Source organism: Podarcis cretensis (assembly GCF_951804945.1).
Source record: "Podarcis cretensis genome assembly, chromosome: 17".
NCBI classification, from domain to species: domain Eukaryota; kingdom Metazoa; phylum Chordata; class Lepidosauria; order Squamata; family Lacertidae; genus Podarcis; species Podarcis cretensis.
The window spans coordinates 39,292,106-39,310,637 of NC_137187.1; the positions used below are offsets into that span (position 1 = coordinate 39,292,106).

The window sequence follows — 18,532 nt, forward strand, 5'->3', positions numbered from 1 at the left end:
TGTATAATTGCCCCGATAGCAGCACAAGCACAAACTAACATGAATGCACTACAAAAAGGACATCTGGAAGAGCCTTTAGTGCAGAGCTTTCCAAACTGTGTGTTGCGACACATTAGTGTGGCAGCTGCAGTGTGTAAGGGTGTCACACAAAAGTTCCCACACTCCACCCAGGGCTGGAAAGGGGTTAGTTTAACCTCTGGTTTTCTAGTAAAACTGTATTACTGTGTCGTGAAATGATGCATGTCTAAAAAGTGTGTCACAGTTGTGGAACAGTTGTGGACCACCGGTATGAAATTCACGGCATGTAATGCCTTAAGAGAGAATATTATGAAAATGATATATAGGTGGTACATGACCCCAGTCAAACTTGCAAAAATTTACCATCTGCCCGATAATAAATGTTGGAAATGCAAAGAAACTGAAGGGACATTCTTTCACCTTTGGTGGACGTGCCCAAGGATCAAGGCTTTCTGGGAGATGATATATAATGAATTGAAAAAGGTATTTAAGTATACCTTCTTGAAGAAACCAGAGGCCTTTCTTCTGGGCATGGTCGGCCAATTGGTGCCAAAGAAGGACAGAACTTTCTTTATGTACGCTACAGCAGCAGCAAGAATACTCATTGCAAAGTATTGGAAGACACAAGATCTACCCACTCTGGAAGAATGGCAGATGCAAGTAATAGACTATATGGAACTGGCTGAAATGACCGGCAGAATTCGAGATCAAGGAGAAGAGCAGGTGGAAGAGGACTGGAAGAAGTTTAAAGTCTATTTACAAAAACACTGTAAAATCTTTGAATGTTGAGGACATTGAAAAGGAAAAGAAGGGGTTCTAGTGACTGAGTTAAATAAGAGCACAAAGGGAGGGATCAAGAATCAAAACGAACAAAGATTGAGCTTGCTGAACTAATTATTACATAGAATACAAGATCGGGAGGCGGGTGGAAGTAAGGAAAATAAGGTTTTGAAGGTTATAATTGGAAAGTGAGTTTATTTTTATGTTAAAATCTCCTTTTTTCTCTTCTTCTTTTTTTGTTTATGTCTTTTTTCTTTCTCTTTTGTAATGTTTGTGAAAATTTTTCTTTTTTGTAATGTTTGTGAAAATTTGCTTTTTTGTTCTTTTTTGTGGAAAATGCAATAAAAAAAATTATTAAAAATAAAAAATAAAAAAAAATAAAAAGTGTGTCACTGACATGAAAAGTTTTGGAAAGCTCTGCTTTAGCGCCTGAGAACCATGGAACAACTGTAGCAACAATCCCCTGCCACTACCTTCTCCTGCAGCTCAAGCTTCCGAGAGGGATGCTGATGAGAAAGTTTCTCATCAAAGTATTTGCAGTGGCTCCAACAAAAGAAGAAAAAAGTGAAAAGAGTGGGGAGGAGAACCAGTGCCCCCCCCCGGCCCATTGTTGCTGGACAGCCTTCCAATGGTCCAGGATGATGGGAGTTGTAACGCAGGAATATCTGGAGGGCCCAAGGCTCTCTACTCCCAAGTTAAAGCACAGAAGCACTACCCAGAGTAAATAAAAAAGGAAAAAACTACAGCACAACCCCTGAGCTTCAAGCAATTTATTTTAACAAAATTATAAAACACAATCACAAATAGCAACAAGACAATCAGAGAGGCTGAAACCCAACAAAAGGCAGAGATAGTCACCTCTGCTTTTCATCTTCTGAGCTAACAGGCGAAAGAGAAAGGGATAAAGAGAAGAGGGCCCAGCCAAGAGCCTTGGGGATCTCTTCTGGGAAGAAGGCAACCTGCCCTGTATCCGTGCTTGGTAGTCAAGCAGAGTGCCTGGGGCAGATGTCCTGGGAGCCTACATAGCAGGAAGCAGAGAGTGGGAGAGGGTCTCTACTCAAAGACAGAGACCACCCTTGCACATATCCCTTTCCCTCCCACACACTTCAACCCTAAACTACTCCAGAAAAACTTATATGGGAGAACAAAGGGGTGACAGAGGAGCAAGAACTTCATCCGTACTACATGGGACCATGAAATAGCATGAATGAAAGCTGGAGGAACAAATGGGACAGCAGAAAATATTGGGCACCCAGTACCCCTTGGCATCATCCTCACTCCAAACTGGCAGCAGGCTGCTCATGTGTAGGACCCTCATGTTCCTGGAGAATATGCCCAGCAATAGCGAACGTTGTGTGGGTGCTACGCCCCAGACCAGCTAGGACAGGGTGGTGGAGAGTAGCCAATGGCTGACTCATTACTGGGGAAATGGACATGGCGAACATGCACGATCTGTGCCCTGTTCTTGAGCTGCACACACACACACCCCGGACCCTTGGTACGACAAGAATGACTGCTCCTTTGCTGCTTAGCACACAGGCCAATTCTCTTCTCCCAGCCATGAGTTTTCACAGGACCCAACCTTTGTACAAAAAAAGAACAGTCTGAAACCACTCCACAGGGCAGGGCAGGGAGGGCAAAGCATGACTGACAGGATTCTGGAAATCCTACTCGGCGCCAGGCTGGCTTTGGAGACCTTCACCAGATAAATTTGTAACGATGTGGATGGCTACTTCCGCAGCTGGAACACATGATGCTGCTGCCTTATTTACTGGTCCATCTAGTAGTGGCTATTCTAACGGTCAGGACCTCAGGTCAGCATTTGCCACCCAAGTGCGACAGAGGATTGAGTCCCCAAAATGCAAGGAGGTCTGCCCCTAAGATACAGGTCTGCTCCAACCTAGAAACCTGCTTTAACAAATGAAAGTTGAGGTTTTCAGGATACTCAATTCTGCCAAAGCCTGTCCCTGGGCAGTCCAAAGTTATGCACTCCAGCCTAAACCTGAATAAACTGCAGTGCAAGGCTGCAGCTGTTGAGGAACTATGCGGGAAAACTAACCCATGTTACTGATGCAGTTTCTCACCTGGACAGAAAACACTAACACACTGGGCACCACTGATTCTAGGTTGAAGGCAAATGTGTGTGCGTTTTGGGATATGAGGAGAGGTTCTACTAGAGAGGAAGAGAATAGGAACCTTGGACTACAAGCATCAATTGGTATGAAGAGTGGATCAATCACTGCCCTAGGCCCTTATAGTGAGCAAAATTAGTAACCACAGTTAATTAATTAGTTAAATCAGCAATATTAGAACAGTGGGGCTGAGAGTAAAGCATGCTCATATTTTTAGGTTATGCTGGTCCTGGACTGTTACTGAAAGGGTTTGTCCTCACTTCCTCTTCAGTGTTCAATCAGAACAAACAGCAATGTGGGTTTCCTCCAGAATCCGGATTGACATTTGTTCTGATTTAGAGCTCACAGTGGGTTTTCCCTGAGAAAAGAGGGAGGAATAAATGGCTGCCTTTGTTTACTAAAGTGTAATGTTCTGTCTAACATTTCCTTCATTATCCCCCTCCCCCAATATGCTTATACTGGTTCTTTTTTTTAGCCTAAAAACTTAGGTTGAAATCAGAAAATTGGTTAAAAGGCAGATCAATCAACTAAACATTATTTAGTAAGTGGCCAGTCCAAAGGGGAAACCGCATGACAGAATACAGTATGGCAAAGCCATAGACAGCAAAAACTCTAAAAGGCCGACAAGCCTTCTTAAGTCTCCAGGTTCTTCTAGACTCAGTACCAGGAATCAAGAGCAATTTTTCCAGAGCTGAAAGAGTTGCAGTAAATACTTTATGCCATGAAAGGATCTCCTATCACTTTCCTTCTTAGTGAGAGGAGAATTTTTATGGGGCTTCCTGCTCTGTGACCCATTTGGAGAAACTGCTTATTATACACTTAGTTTAATTTTTAAAAATCCTCCACTCTTAGCTCTTCCTTGTCATATGGCAAAAGAGAAGCAGCAATCATCCCAATGCAAGAAAATTTACAATATGCTTCCAGCATAAGCAACACAACAGCCTTCACTCTGTGCAGTGTAGTAGGTCTCAGGTTTAGACTAAGAGGGAGGGAGGGAGGGACAGCCTGCTTGGAAGCAGGTGCTGGCACTGCACACATGAAACATGCAATTTTAAATGGCTTGAAACACGCAATTAAAAATCAAAATCAAACCCAGTCCTACCCCTACAGGCAGGATGTGCCAAATCAGCCCTCTCTGTAGAATATTCTTTTGGTCTTTAATTTGTGGGAAAATGGAATCTCAGACTCGGGAGGAGAAGGAAATATGCCAGACACACCTTGCATTTTTTAAAAGCTAAATTTCTGCTCCGGGGTGAACTAATTCTGCACTCCAAACAGCTATACTCCATAATCTGAAAGGAATTACAAAACTTAAGCCGATCTGCATGTGCTTCATTTGCCTGCACAGGTTTACAATTTGCTTCTATTACTCGTGGGAAAGAGCAGTGACCAATCCTTACACTAGTTTTGTCTCCTCTCTGGTTTCAGAAGCATCACTAGGCATCAACCACCTACTTAAACAATTATTTCTGCACCAATATAGCTAGAGACTTGCTCTGAAGAGAGGGAGAGAGGAGGAGGTTCTCAGGATGTTGAATTAGTGACCAATACCAAATTTTGCAGCTTGCAAACAGCATGAGCGGTTCCACTTTTTATCTCACACATGTAGCAGGCATCTCCCAAGCCTATGCAAATAAATTGTACTGTGGGATTAAGACACACAGATGCTAACTTATTCAGAGTCTCAAACTCGGAGCGCTTTGGAGGAAAAGAGGTCCAGACCTTGAAGAAATTATACCAAGCTCTGCACACATGTGGATCAGAGGCATAATTAGAGGTTTGAAAACTCCAAACTGCAGAAATGTATCTACTTCTGGTATGGAGTTGCCTTCCCCCTGTACCCCCCCCTTCTAGGATATTGAAGAAGTTAAAGCAAGATCAAAAGGCACACGCAGTTTGGGGTCTAACTCTTGACTCGCTTACAGACTTAGGGACATAGATCAGTAGGATAGCAACTGCTTTGCATGCAGAGTCCCAGGTTAAATCCTCAGCATCTCCAGCTGGGGCTGGGAGACCACCTTGCCTGAACTCCTCAAGATCAAGGCCAGTCAATGTAGAGAACATGGATCCAGACAGACCAAGTTGCCTACACTGAAGTGAGTAAGCAATAAGTCAAATATGAATGAAAACATGTGAACACAAGCACACGAGTTCTCTTTTTAATTTTCCTTGAAGAACAGCTTTGGGAAGCAGTGATTTGGAGCACAGAAGCAGCTGCAGGTACTCTTGCTCCCCACTGCTGCTGCTGCTGCTTCTCCACTCCAAATCATCCTACGGATCCTGCCACACACAGGATGAACCCAAAATAAAAACAAAACCACCTATGCAGAAATATGGGCTAAATAAATTTAAACAAATATATAAGGGGGGAGGAGGAAAACAGTAACACAAACACCCATTTAGCAGGTGCACACCTGGGTGGAAGCTATCAGCAGCACAGCAGGATTACAGCACACAGCTCAGATTATTGTCACTGCGTCGCCCGTTACCTTATGCAGCTGCCCAACACCATCTCCAAGGAAGGCGATGGTATGACCTGCTTCTATCATGGCCGCCACGGCTGTCAGTCTTGGCATGGTAGTTAGAAGAGCCTCGGCCACCAGTGGTTTCCGGCTAGCAATGGGACTAGGTGTGTGCTCATCCCCACAAGGGTAAGACACTGGCGACTCCTGGAAATCAACAGAAAGGTTGGAATGCAGCCACCTCTGGGTTAGGGAAGTCTTTCCATTGCCCCCTGCCTCTTCCCCCACGGAAAGAAGGCAATCACTTCCATCCTTTCTCTCACCTTAGGCAAATAATTGCAGCGGGAGGTCACCCCATATTCAATGGCGGCCTCCTGCTCATTTGTGGCACCAATTCCAGCCGAAGTGTAACACAGCCGCCGTGTCTGCTCCATGGCTGCGTTCACTTCGCCCAAGCTGTAGGAGCACAAAGCTGTCTGCGCTGTCGGGGAGGAAGTGGAGCCCTGCCCAGCGGCTGAAACGACAAAGAGGGTTGCCTCGTCCCCGGGGAAGCCGGATGCCAAGTGCCCAGCCTGAGCCAGATTGTAAACATGCCCTTTTGCGTCCCGGCACTCGAGGGGCAGCTCGACGTAGGAGTAGAGGTTAGTGTCGTCCACGCAGCTCCGCGATAGGTAGGGGCGATACTCCATTTGTGCCTTTGCTCCACGCCGAGAGAACAGGAAGTAGACGTAGCCCCCAGAGGCAAAGGCCGCCACGTAGCTGTTGTTGTAGTCCGAGAAGTCCCCCACCACCAGTTTGCCCATCCCTTCATTGGAGAACGCCTGGGGTCCTTCCAGCTGCCGGATCGTGAATGGTGGGATGCCCCCGGAGAGCTTTGCAGTTAGCCCACGACCCACAAAGAGCAGGTCACGGCCATCGTGTTGCCCCACCAAGCCCACGGTCGAAACCCGCGGCTCGTTGGCTGCCACAAACTGGTTGTCACCAGGATCCTCGGGACGGTATAGCACTTTGTTGATGTCTGCTAGGGCTCTCTTCTCGCACACTCCCTGGAAGAGCTGCCCACAGACCACCAGCTCCCCGGCCCACTCATTGGCCAACAGCAGCTTGTTGGAATTGTCCGTGAGCCGGGCCTGGGGGCAGTCGCGTGCGTCGCGGAAAGGAAGACACTCGGGGCTGTCTTGCGCGGGCCCCGTTCGCACACGCCCTGCCAGCCTCAGCTCAGGGCTCAGCTGGTACAAGGCATTGACAGCACCCACATACAGTGCCCCTGTGTCCCGGGCTCGGGCCAGGTGGTTGAAAGTCGTGTTGGGGGCCAAGAAGGATGGGTAGGAAGGGGGCCGAGCAGCTGGGTATGACGGCAGGAGGAGTGTCAGGGCAACCACCGAGGGCAGCAGCAAGTGGCCTAGGAACATGGCCAAATCCTGGACAGAAGGAGAAAGAAGAAGGCATGATTAGCACTCAGAGACACAGCAGGCAGCCTCTTTCGTGTGGAAACTCCAGGCTCAAAGGAGTCATTTAATTTACTTATTCAAATAAGTCTTGTGACTCATTAGCCGCTCTCATCCAGCACAGAACTGTGGCATAGCATGCTGTGTGGGAATCACCAAGCTGGAGATAAAGTCTGGTTTCTGCACCAGATCTTTTTCCTTGGATAGGATCTGTACCACATTTCAAGGGGATCTGCTGATCAAGGCTCCGCTGCTGGATTTTGACACTGAGAAGTGAAGTGCACCCATCAACATTCGGCAAAAAGTCTGGGCAGACACTCTCTCCTTACTGCTCCCCAGGGCTAGTAAAACCAGACTAACTTGTGCAAAACAGATGCAATGCCAATTTGATGATGTTTTGTCTGGTTTCTCTTGTCAGGGTGGGTTAATGAGGAGGCAAAAGAAGATCTCTTTCCACTCCACCAATTATACACTTACAAGTGAAGTTGGAATCCTGATCGCCATTTGTGAATACAAGATAGGGACTGTCTAGACTGGTCTGTAGTAAAGAGGTGCAATCTTGCATCCTCTGTGCACCACACTTTTAAGGCAGCACCAAGAACCCAGGTGTGGAAAATTTCTTGTGTCCCCCCCCCACCACCACATTGATTTTTTTTTTTTTGCCTCCAAAAATGGTTTTACATTATTTCATATTTTCTTACAAAGGAATGTGGATTCTGAGCCTCTGATAAGAAGTAGGCGACTATGGACAGATACTTAAATCTACAGGATGGATTGTGTTTTGGCTTGTGTTATTTTATTTATATTTATTTATTGTTTATTTATTTAATAAAATTTATTTTTAAAAACCTGCAAAGTGGTTTACCAAAACAAAAAACACCACAGCAGTAAAATCAAGAAAAATTAACAATCCTACTTTAAAACATACAAAAGCTAAAATATTAAGATTAAAATTACTTCAACTTTCCAAGCATCTAGTTATGCTTGCCTAAAGAAGAATGCTTTTAGCAGGTGCCCAAAAAGAGTCTAGCAAAGGCATGTGCTTTGTTGAAATTTCAGCCTTCACGACATAGGAAAAAGGACACGTAAACAGATGTTTTCGTGGAGGAGGGTCAAGATATTAACTGATATGCATGAAATTTCATAGTGTAGTAGGATCAGGCGTTTGGAGCAGGCATTTTCAAAAAAAGTTTTTTATGAACCGCCCTCGTAGGGCAGTAATTGTTCCCTGATAATTTGTCACTCCCACCCCCCTCATGATGGCACCTGGGGCAGTCCGTCCCCACCCCGCCCCCTTTCCTATGCCCCTGCCCAGGAGTCCTGGCACACTTCTTCTACCTCCCTGACTTAGGATGCCTCTCAATGTCCAGTTTCAGTGCCCCTTTTCCCCAACTGGTGCTCACTTCTGCACATTATTCCTCTCCCCCGCTCTGCCCACCACAATGGATGCTGCAGAATGGTGACTCCAGTCCCTCCTTCCCACAGTGAGCCCAGGATCCCACACTTTGCCCTTTCAGACCCAAGACATTTTGCTGCCTGAAGCAGCCCGAATTCTCCCTCCCCTCCCGAAGGCCAATACTTTAAAGAGTTGAGCGCATCATTCAGACACCAACTCCTGCCTTCATTTGTCTCCCCACATGGTGCTGCAAGAAGCCGCTCAAATTACCCCCAAGAGGAAGTGGAAGGAGTGGAGGGGGGATCCAGTCCGCTTTCACCTTGGAAATGAGTGTCCTCCCCCTCCTTTCCAACACCAACTGGGATTTAGCGGCCCAGGGAAGGCGATTAAGCCACATCCCATCGGAATTAATCCCCTCCCTCAAGCGAGGTCACAGCTCAGACAGCAACTCGGGCGGGAGACAGTGGCCAATGGGGGCATGAACAGCACGAGGATGCTCTCGACTTCATCACTGCCCAGCCCCTCACTCTGGCCTTTGCTTCTATTTGCCATTCTTTAAACGGCCTGCAAAGGCAATGCCTACAAGACACCCAAAGCACAATGTGTGCTCACAAGTGCAGGAAGAGGAGAGACAGAAATGGGACTACTTTTTAATTAATAGGTTGTTTTGGTTTTGGTTTTTTTAAAAAAGCAATAATGCACTGATAGGGATATTCTACAGGTTTAGCAATCTCAGTTTGGAGCCAAGGCAGGAAAAAGAGAGCGCCAGTGAAGAAGAGTGTGAACTGGCAAGCCAATCTGCATGTTAGCACAGGAAGCAAACGAGTGTGCAAAGAATGTAATTCACAACGAGGAAACTGCATAGCCGCCTCCTCACACGCACACCCCCTCGCAGGGCCCAGACAGATGCCATCAGGAAGATGGCACCTAAGGCGGCGGGGGGGACGGGGACGGGACACCTCTCCCCCTTCTGCTCTGCTCCAATTCCCCTGACCCAGCTGTTGCCTAAACACACAGATGTGAAGGTGCTTTGTCCCACTCCCTCCTCCCCAGTGGAATTCCCAACCCAGCAAAGCACACACAAACACCACCCTTCCATATTATCTCAATGCCCAGCACATGGGCCCATCTGCCTGCTGGAGGAGGGGAGGGTGCAGAACCTAGATATTCAACATCCTGGCTGGAAACCAAACCTTCTGTCTCATCCCTCCATCTCCCCCTACGCCCAGTCTCAGGTGGGGGTGGGCAGGCAGGAAGCACAGAAACGAGAGCTTACAGTAACCCCCACCCCTTCCCTCCTGGCAACAGCTGGAAGGGAGCAAAGGCAGCGCATGTAGCAACACCACCACCAACACACACACAAAATCCCTGGGGAAGGTGAGAGAGAGACACACAGGCAGACAATGGCACAGGGGTGGGGCTGCAAGGGAGACAAAAGGAACCACACACACACACACTTTCAGGAATCCTGGTCCTCGCTTCTTAGCACGGAATAGCAACCCAAGTCTGTCATCAAAGCATATCACAGGGCAGTATCAGAAATGTGTCACACACCAAACTAAGGTTTTCCAGCACCTGCTTCAGCTCATGACATGCGCACACATGCACATCCCCTCTGCCCAGGAGCTATGGTACTCCAGCACAGTTGCGCCTCCCCTGTTAAATCCCATTTTCCTCCTCTGCAATTTCCCCTTCCTACACTTCCAAGGCTTACCGTTTGGCTGCGCTGGGGGCATTTCAGCTCCCGCATGGTGGCGTTGAGCAGGAGGACTCAGCAGGCATCCCTATGGGTGGAAGAATGAGATAAGACAGCGGGTGAGTTGACATGGGTGCTGGGGGACGGAGAGGGGGAGAGGTTAGATGGCAATTCAAGGCTGCATCAATGGCTGCTGTGATAACCTTCCCCAATCAAAGCCCCCACTGTTCCATCTCGGCTGTGCCATCACAGAGCCACACGGGGGCTAAAGGGGCCCATTATCCCCTAGAAACAGAGCTCTCACAACTTATACACATAGCACTGGCACCCCAGAGAGAATGAAACAGGCTGGAGGGGAGAGGGGCTGTGGGTGCAAAATGAAGGGCATTGCCAGAGACAGGAGAAGGCAGCTGTTGCAGGCTGGGAGTGGGGGGGGGGGTCCTGAGATTGCAAGAGACGGACAGGTCGGGCTTGTGTCTGGCCCTTGGGTGGGGAACAGAGGAATCCCTTGTGATTTCTTTGCATGAAGTTATTGATTAACTGGAAGGGGCAGGGAGCGGGGGATGGCTGTGCCTGGTTTGCTGGGACCTGAGGTGGCCCCTTTTTAATTTTGGGGTGGGGACAGGTCATAAAGCAGTACAAGGCTGACCCAAACCATTTAAACGAAAAGCTTAAGAAAGGCAAAACCAGTCAAGGAATATTGTCTGATAGACCCATTTCCAAAATTGATTCCCAAACCTTTCTGATCATTTTGCTACAGGGCTTCCTAATGCCTGAGGAAGGAGGTGGGAGAAGAAGTCAGTTAACACCCCCTAATTAACTTGGGGGCCTAATCAACTGGGAAGGTCTCCTGCACGCAAGACTGACCAAAGCTGTTCATTTCAGCAGAGCTGGTGCAAAACTTCTCAAGGGAGGGATTGAGTCCCACAGATCAGGACTTTGCCTGTCTCCCATTCTCCTGCCCAAAATCTGCTGCTGGAGGCAGGTGCCACCATGAGGCACCTGGCAGAAGCCTTAATGTGTAGTGTGCTATGAGCTTAGAATCCAGCTTGGTCAAGTCCAGCCCATTTCATGCCATTTCAGCCTCAATCTCTCAAAGCAGCACCCCTCCCTGGCTTTCCCAAGCAATTATTGTGCCCACCCCACGCTATAGCATAATAGCAATTCCATTAGAGCCTCATGGAATCATCGATCCCCCTTTGCCGGCTCCAGGAAGCTGCAGAATCGGGGACATTTGGCCTGAGTGGGGAGGGGCTGGACATTCCCCACAAGGGAGTGGGTGGCCAGCAGGGGGTGGGTGGGGAGAAGCAGCAGAAGGGGAAGGACAGGGAAGAAGAGAGAGAGAGAGAGAAAGTGTACAGAAAGTACAAACAGCCAAGATGTCAGGAGTGTGTGTTGCTTCCATTAGGCCTTCCCCAGGTACCTAGGCCCTGTCACAATGGGTCCTGATTATTCCGTTCCCCTGCAAAGTTTGGTTTGGGGCAACACAACACACTCTTGCTTTGAGCTCAGGCCCGCCCCACCCTGGATGCTTTTGCCACTCCCCACAATGCCACCTCCTGTGGCGCCCTGGAGTCAGCAGAGGCCTCGGCTGAGAAGGTGTCGGGGTCAGCAAGAAGCTGCAGTTCCCTGGCGAGCGCCCAGCGCAGCCGCCCCCACAGCGGGAAGCAGGCGTGGGGAGAGCCATGCCAGTCCAGGGGCTGCTGAATGCCCCCTTTGTCTGGCTCGGGGTAGGGGGCAGGAACAGAGCCACCCCTGATAACAGTCCAGGGAATAATGAGAGACTCTGGCACAGGGAGTTCAGAACCAGCGTGTTTAACCCTACAAGTGCCAAAGCCCACCAGAAAAGTGGGGAAAGGAGGGGAAAATTGCAGGTACAATAACCTGACATCTCTCCCTCTGTGCCAACACACACACACACACACACCCCCGCCTGCATGCACACCATGCATTTAAAGCACATCCTGGGAGGTGTAACTTGCCCATCTCAGAACTGCAATTCCTATTATCCTTAACAAACTACAGTTCCCAGGATTGTCTGGGGGCAGTGTGTGCTTTAAATGCATGGTGTATAACCAGCCACACACTTATGCGCAGGCATGGCGGGTAAGACTCCTATGGACACAGACAGTGGCGTGGGAGGAAATCAATGGGGCTTTTGAGTGCCTCCCAGGGTAACAAGCTCTGGGGCAGCAAAGCGCGCAGAAGGCTGAAAGAGGGCGTCAAAGCAAGTCAGAGCGTGAAGGGGAAAAAAGACAAGAGGAGAAAATGTGGGGCAGACGTGAAGGGACCACAGCCAAGAGGGGGGGCTGGGACCTTGTCATGAACCTCTCTTCGTTTCCTCAACGCTTGAGGCTTCAGATGCACACCCTTCTCACTAGCATTGCCCTACCAAGCACAGCAGCACATCATGTCCCCTCAGACGGACCTCAGCATATCTATTTTCCAGCAACAGGCACCTTCACACACACAAACACACCACTCACAATCGACCACCACCCTGCCCAGGGCCATCGGAGGTACCGTCCCCTGTGGATTTCTTCCTTACGCGGCCTCAGGCTCCCTGCGCACACCTGTTCCAGCGGGAAAGCAGGTTTTTCCTCCTCCTGGGAAGTGCCTGGCACTGCTGCCTTTCGCACAGGTTCCTAGGCTGGGCAACACACATTGCTGGTGCTGGTGCCCACAAGAGCAAACCGTGGGCGGCCTCAGTAATCCCTCACGCAGCAGCAGCAGCAAGTGGGGCTGGGAACCACAGCAGCCCCCTCCACTGGAGAAAAGGATCTCAAAACAACCACAGCCGAAGTGCCTGTGCAGCAAGTGTCAGCATGTGTGGCAGGTATATGGGTGAGGACGAGAAGTGTCTCCACACACACACACACACACACACACACCCCGGCCGCTGGGGTGGGTGGGGAGAGAGGGGCCCTAACTGGGTCCAAAACCTGAGCTGGGGTCCAGGAGGGGATCCCAGACTCAACCACAGCCATCCCAGTGCCCCCACATTCCCAAGTTTGTATATAGGAGGAGGAAAACAAGGGGAGGATAATCACTTTGTTTGTTATATAATCCAGGCAAACATTAAGCACTATTTGCCAGTCTATGGTAAACCGTCCCATTAAAGGAAGACAGGCACTAATCCTTCCCCCACCCCCTGCTGTGTCAGGGGAGGAGGGGGAAGAGTCAGACAACGACAGGATTAGAATCATGTGATTCTGAGTTCTTGGCAAATCCATTCCTCTCCCCAACCCAACCCACTGGCCACTGCTTAACCGTGCACTGGCTGAAGTCTCTGGGGAGGAAGGTGGTCTCCCCCCCCCCTTCTGCCTCACCCCGATAAATACACACCACTTTAGAAAGATGAGACAAACCAACAAACACCCATTGTGAGTTTAATAACTGTGTGACTGGCAGCAGTCAGGCCTGCTGGGACTTGCCCTGCAGTCGACAGCAAAGGGGGGAGGCAGGAGAGACAGACTCCCACCCTCACCTACACGTGGCAGCTTGCCCTGCAAACCTTCCCCTGAAGACTAACACCTTCACATCTGGTTTCTTTAAGCATTCCTCCCCCTCACTCCTTTGTAACCCCAGCGTCAGAAAAAAGGGAGTTTCACATTTAACATATCCATTTGGCTGTCCTAGCTTCAAATCACAGGGAGGAGAGAGAATCCCACCTCTGTGTGAGGAGAGAAAACAAGTCGGCATGGGACTGCTAGCAAGCCTACTCCATAAATTCAGCAAATGGTGGGGGGTGTGGTCCTTTTCCCCAGTTTGCTGATAGCTAGCCTACCACTTGCCTTTCCTTGTTATACATCCTTAGGAGCATTCAACGTTTTAGGTTTTTGAGGGGTGAGGTGGAGTTGGGGGCAAACACACTCAGAAATTACCGTATAACTTAAAATACTAATAATTATACATAGATACATATTGTTTGTGTGCCTTTCCTTGCTATGTATAATTATTAGTATTTTAAGTTATAATTTCTGTATGCAAATATCTGCTTAATTTAATAAAAAGGAATTTAGTGGGTTCAAAGAGAAATCCGCTTTCAGCACAGGTGGGATCACGTTAAGGTGCAAGGAGGCTGGGGGACCCATTTATTTTGCGGTGAAGGCATCATTCCAACTAGTTTAATTGTACTTTACTGTACTTGCAAACCATGCAATAGTATTGCCTCTTTGTGCAAAATGAGAACACTTAGCCCCCCCCCCCCACCGAAGCTCAGCTGCCTTATCCCAAGTCAGACCATTGGTCCATCAAGCTCAGTACTGTCTACACCAGGGGTGGGGCAGCTGTGGCCCTCCAGGTCATGTGGGACTCCATTTCCCATCAGCCCCAGTCAGCACAGCCAATGGTCTGGTTTCCAGTCTCTGGTCCCCCTGATGGGGAGCAGCTTTGCTCAGTTCCTGAGAGGAGTCTTTTGCAGCCCTACCTGGAGATGATGAGAATTGAACCTGGGACCTTTGACAGGGTCTGCCACTGAGCTACTGCCCATGCCCAAGGAGACCAACTCATCTCAGACTGGACGTCACTTTCCAAGCTGCAATCATTCTTTCTTAATCTATCCTGAAATCATGGTGTTAAGTGCCCCTACTCTTGGCCAGCTCAGCTGCAGAACTTTTAAATGGGGAAAACTGAAAGAAAATCCATCATATCTATCTGTGATGTGGACATGTGAAAAAGGAGCAGTGCTTGTTGCCTATTAAAAATACAACATGCAACATGGTGACAAAACGCAAGTCTGCCTGGAAACACCAATCTCTGATCTGACAGCCCTTCCTCCTAATTCCCAATGTGTGCGGCGTCTCTGCGGGTTGCCCAGTGTATGGAAAACGCACTCTGCACCTTCTCAGGGCCTGGCAATCTTCTCTTACTTTAAATATTCTGGCACTGAAAAGAGGTCAGAGCTGAGCTCTAGCACAAATCAAGCAGCCTCTCTGCAAATGAATGGGGCGTGCTGGCAGGGACGCAGAAACAGCCCCTACTAACTCTGGCATTCAGGGAGAGGCAAACGATGCCCTTCCCACCTGTCACCTCTTTGAAGCTACCGGAGAAGGTGTGATGCAAGGAGAAACAAACTCTGGAAATCCACCCGGGCACGGGACACAAGCCGCCTTTCCCATTGCACATCTCCGCCAAAAACACGCCACGCTGAACCAAAGCTGGTTCCCCGAAAGGCGAGTGGCTCCCCACCTCCATGCAAGACCCTCCGCCAACTCCCGACGTCCCAAAGAGTCCCGGCCAAAAGCACCTGTTTGGCCGCCCGGCCTGGGAATCTTCCAGCGCGACAATTCGGGCAGAAGCAGCATGGGCGGGCGGGCGAGCGGGCAAGGCAGGCAGGCACACAAAGCAGCCGGCTTGCGCAAGGGGCGCCGCTGGAGAAAGGGCTTTGCAGCCCAGCCAGCCGCCCGAACCCCCCCGGCAACTCCCAGCCGCCGCTTCCCTCTTCCCAGCAGCGCCTCCGCTCGCAGAAGGGGCGGGGATCGGGACCCCGATGGGGGAGGAATGGGAAAGTGCGGGGAGAAAGGCGAAGGGGGCTCGGGGGCAGCCGGGGGGGCTCGGGGACAAGCAAGGAGCCGCAGCTGGGAGCAGGGAAAGGGGGCGTCGCGCAGCCTGGGAGCCCGGCGGTGAGGCTCTGGCGAGCGCGCCGCCCGTGCGCCTTACCTGGCCAGCCCGCGCCGAGAAGAAGAAGAAGAACTTGCAGGCGGTCGCCGCTGCCAGCCAGAGCCGCTCCCGGCGGCGGCGGCGGCCACTCCCCACAATGCACCGCTGCCAACTCCGGAGCGGCTCCCTTTCTCCGAGCCGCTCGCTCGCGGCGCCCAGCCTGCCCGCCCCTTCCCAAAGCCCCGCGGCGGGCCAGCGCCGAGGCCCGCAGGCGCCCCCTGCCGCCCCGAGGCAGCCGCCGCTGGAGAAGCCGGGCGCGCCTCCTCCCTCCCTCCCTTCCCCGCGCGCAGGAGGGGCTCTGGCGAGCAAGGCGAGAGAGGGGCCAAGCGGGGCCCGGCGCCCACCAGGCCGACTGGGGCGGCTCCCACTTTGCTGCCCCCAGAGAAGAGGTTTCTGGGTTCCTGCGAGGTCTCTCTTAAGAGCATAGCTGGCAACTTTGCCCTTTTCTTGCGAGGAATCCTATTCGGAATAAGGGAATTTCCCTTTAAAAGAAGGGAAGCGTTGACAGCTATGCTAAAGAGTCCTGCAAGACATAGGAGCCAACTCCTAGGGGCTGAAGGGTCTTTGGGCCCCCAATAAAACATTTAGGGGGCCGGGCCCTCCACAGTTGATGGGCATTGCCATTCAAAGAGTGTGTGTGCACCACTCATGTGATCAGTTATGCCAGACAGGACTTATCTGGGGCCCTCTAGTTTTTAATTTGTTCATTTAATTTATGCTTTTGCAGTAAATTGGTACATCCATTTCACAATATTCTTCATTATCCTTCTACATGATTTGGCTTCCCCACACCTCCCGCCATGGGTTCCTTTTTACTCTTGGTTGTGCTACATATCTTTCTACAGGGCCCCTCCAATATTTTATTCACCTTGGCACCCATGCTGTGAGAGCCCCACAAAATTGCATGGAGGCCCCTGGGAGATCTTGTGGGGTTTTCTCCAGACTCTGCAACTGCACAACTCTGAGAAGCAAGGCTTTGGTGATGGCAGCAACAAAGGTGGCGTGGCACATGGCACCTTCCCGCTTTGCCACAGGCAGTGAACTGGGACAGACTGCCCTAGTGCCAAAGGCAGGGTCCTAAGAGAGGGTAGCCCCCAGCTAGGGATTTGGACGGGATGGAGATTGCGGTGGACGGGGAGGCGAGTGCTTAAATAGTGGCATCTTGACACGGGATGGGGTTGGCACTGTGCAAAGGCAGCCAAATGCTCCCATCATATCGCCAAGAACACCCATCTTCATGTCTGAACCAAAGAAATGCATTTGAGGCAGTATTGCAGTTCAGAATTCTATCCTGACACCTTATTTCAGTGATACGGTAAATTAAGATATATCTACACCAGGCATACCTTTGGTTCCCTAGCAATCACTTCATTTTTAAAACTTGGGGCAAGCAAGAGATGCACCGGGTGGAGGGATGAATTTTCAGTGCAGGGTAAAGGAAGGTTAATCCCCTGTGTTGTGGGGTCACAGGGCAGATCGAGTGCCCCAGCCCCATCGCTGATTTTTGAAAAATGAAGACACGTGGTCGGCACTAAGCATAGGGTTTGATAACAAGTCCTACCTACTCTGATCAGGGAGCAGGGACAGCAAGGTTCAAAACAAAAAGCGGTGTTTCTCACACAAAAAAGAGGAATTGAGACAATATCAGCATTTTACCCACAACAGAAAACGTTTACTAACTATTTTGCCTATGTGTCAGCTTTACTGACATCTATCCAATATGCTGTACTCAGCACCTAAATTATGGAAACTCCCCTGTATCTGTTAAAGAAAGTTCCCTGCTTTCAGTGATAGGCTGGGGGTGAGCCACATGTGATGCAGAAGATCACCTGACTGGTTATAACTTTAAATCAGTTGCAGAAAGAATTCTGAATGTGGAATTTCCCCCAATGAAATTGTGTTGCTTGATAATCAGACCTGGACACACAAACACACACACACAGTTGGACAGCCATGTGAAAGCAAAAGGGCCCATGTCATCAGAATCATCCTGCAGATTGTGCTTGATCTGCAGCAACTACTTTTTCATCCCTTGCCACATGCAGACACCCTCGATAAGGATTAAGCAACCTGGCTACAAAGCACAGAGACAGTGAAGTAGTAAGAAAAGGTTGAAAATTGGATTGACTGAGAAGGTGAAGTCCCTTCCTGCTTTAGAATTTACTGTTCAGTTCACTGGACTGTGCTTAATAAAAAAATGCCTGAAATGTTATTTTCAAGCATTAAACTAATCTCCAGACACCAGAGAAAGGACCACTAGAGAAGAGGAATGCACACATCACCACATCCTTATCAAGCCTTGAGAAAAACTGATCTATTGGGAATGGCAAATACTTGGACAAGAGGGTTGTGGACATTTTCCTGCTGGCTCAGCCTGAGGAAAGCACAAACCATTTTATTTCTTTGGTAAATAAAACAAAAATAATAGTTGACACTGCTGGGTCAAACGTCAGATCCCTCACACAGGTTAGAACCCCTCTGCATTTCTGTCATTGGCCACTTCTACTTGGGTTGGATTTGTAAAAAAAACATGTGACTGACTAGAAGCCACTTTCAACATACCATCTAGTGCTTAATGCATTTCTAACAAGTCTAGTCTAGTCTGGTGAGGAGGACAACACTGAGAATGAGCCAAGCATAGTGCTTGATTAGTGTGCACAGCGGTATTTTACACCCTGTTATAACATAAAGGCCTTTGATCAGCTTTTATAATGGCGCAGATGCATCTTGGGAATATCCTCTCATGGGTGTTATTGTACTACTCGCAGGACCGGCCCACCCATGAGGCAGACTGAGGCAGTTGCCTCAGGTGGCAGAATCCCAAGGGACGGCACCCCATATGCCGATGGAGGCTTCGAGTTAGATCTTGCTGCTGCCACTGCTTCTCCCGTGGTGGGTGGGTGGGTGCCCTCCCCGCTGCCCACCATCACTGCTGCTAG

The 18,532-nt window shown here is 49.7% G+C and overlaps 1 protein-coding gene across 1 annotated transcript in view; it reads right to left on the bottom strand.

Moving 5' to 3' along the window:
• Positions 1-15,735, bottom strand: part of PLXNB3 (plexin B3) — a 54,870-nt gene extending 39,135 nt beyond the window's left edge. Inside the window, exons 1-4 of the mRNA XM_079958636.1 lie at positions 15,594-15,735; positions 9,951-10,020; positions 5,716-6,813; positions 5,420-5,599 (exon numbers count right to left, since the gene is read on the bottom strand). Coding sequence (XP_079814762.1) covers positions 5,420-5,599; positions 5,716-6,813; positions 9,951-9,986 — 1,314 coding nt within the window. The 5' untranslated portion in view covers positions 9,987-10,020; positions 15,594-15,735. The remainder of the gene's footprint in view (positions 1-5,419; positions 5,600-5,715; positions 6,814-9,950; positions 10,021-15,593) is intronic.
• Positions 15,736-18,532: the final 2,797 nt, after the last annotated feature.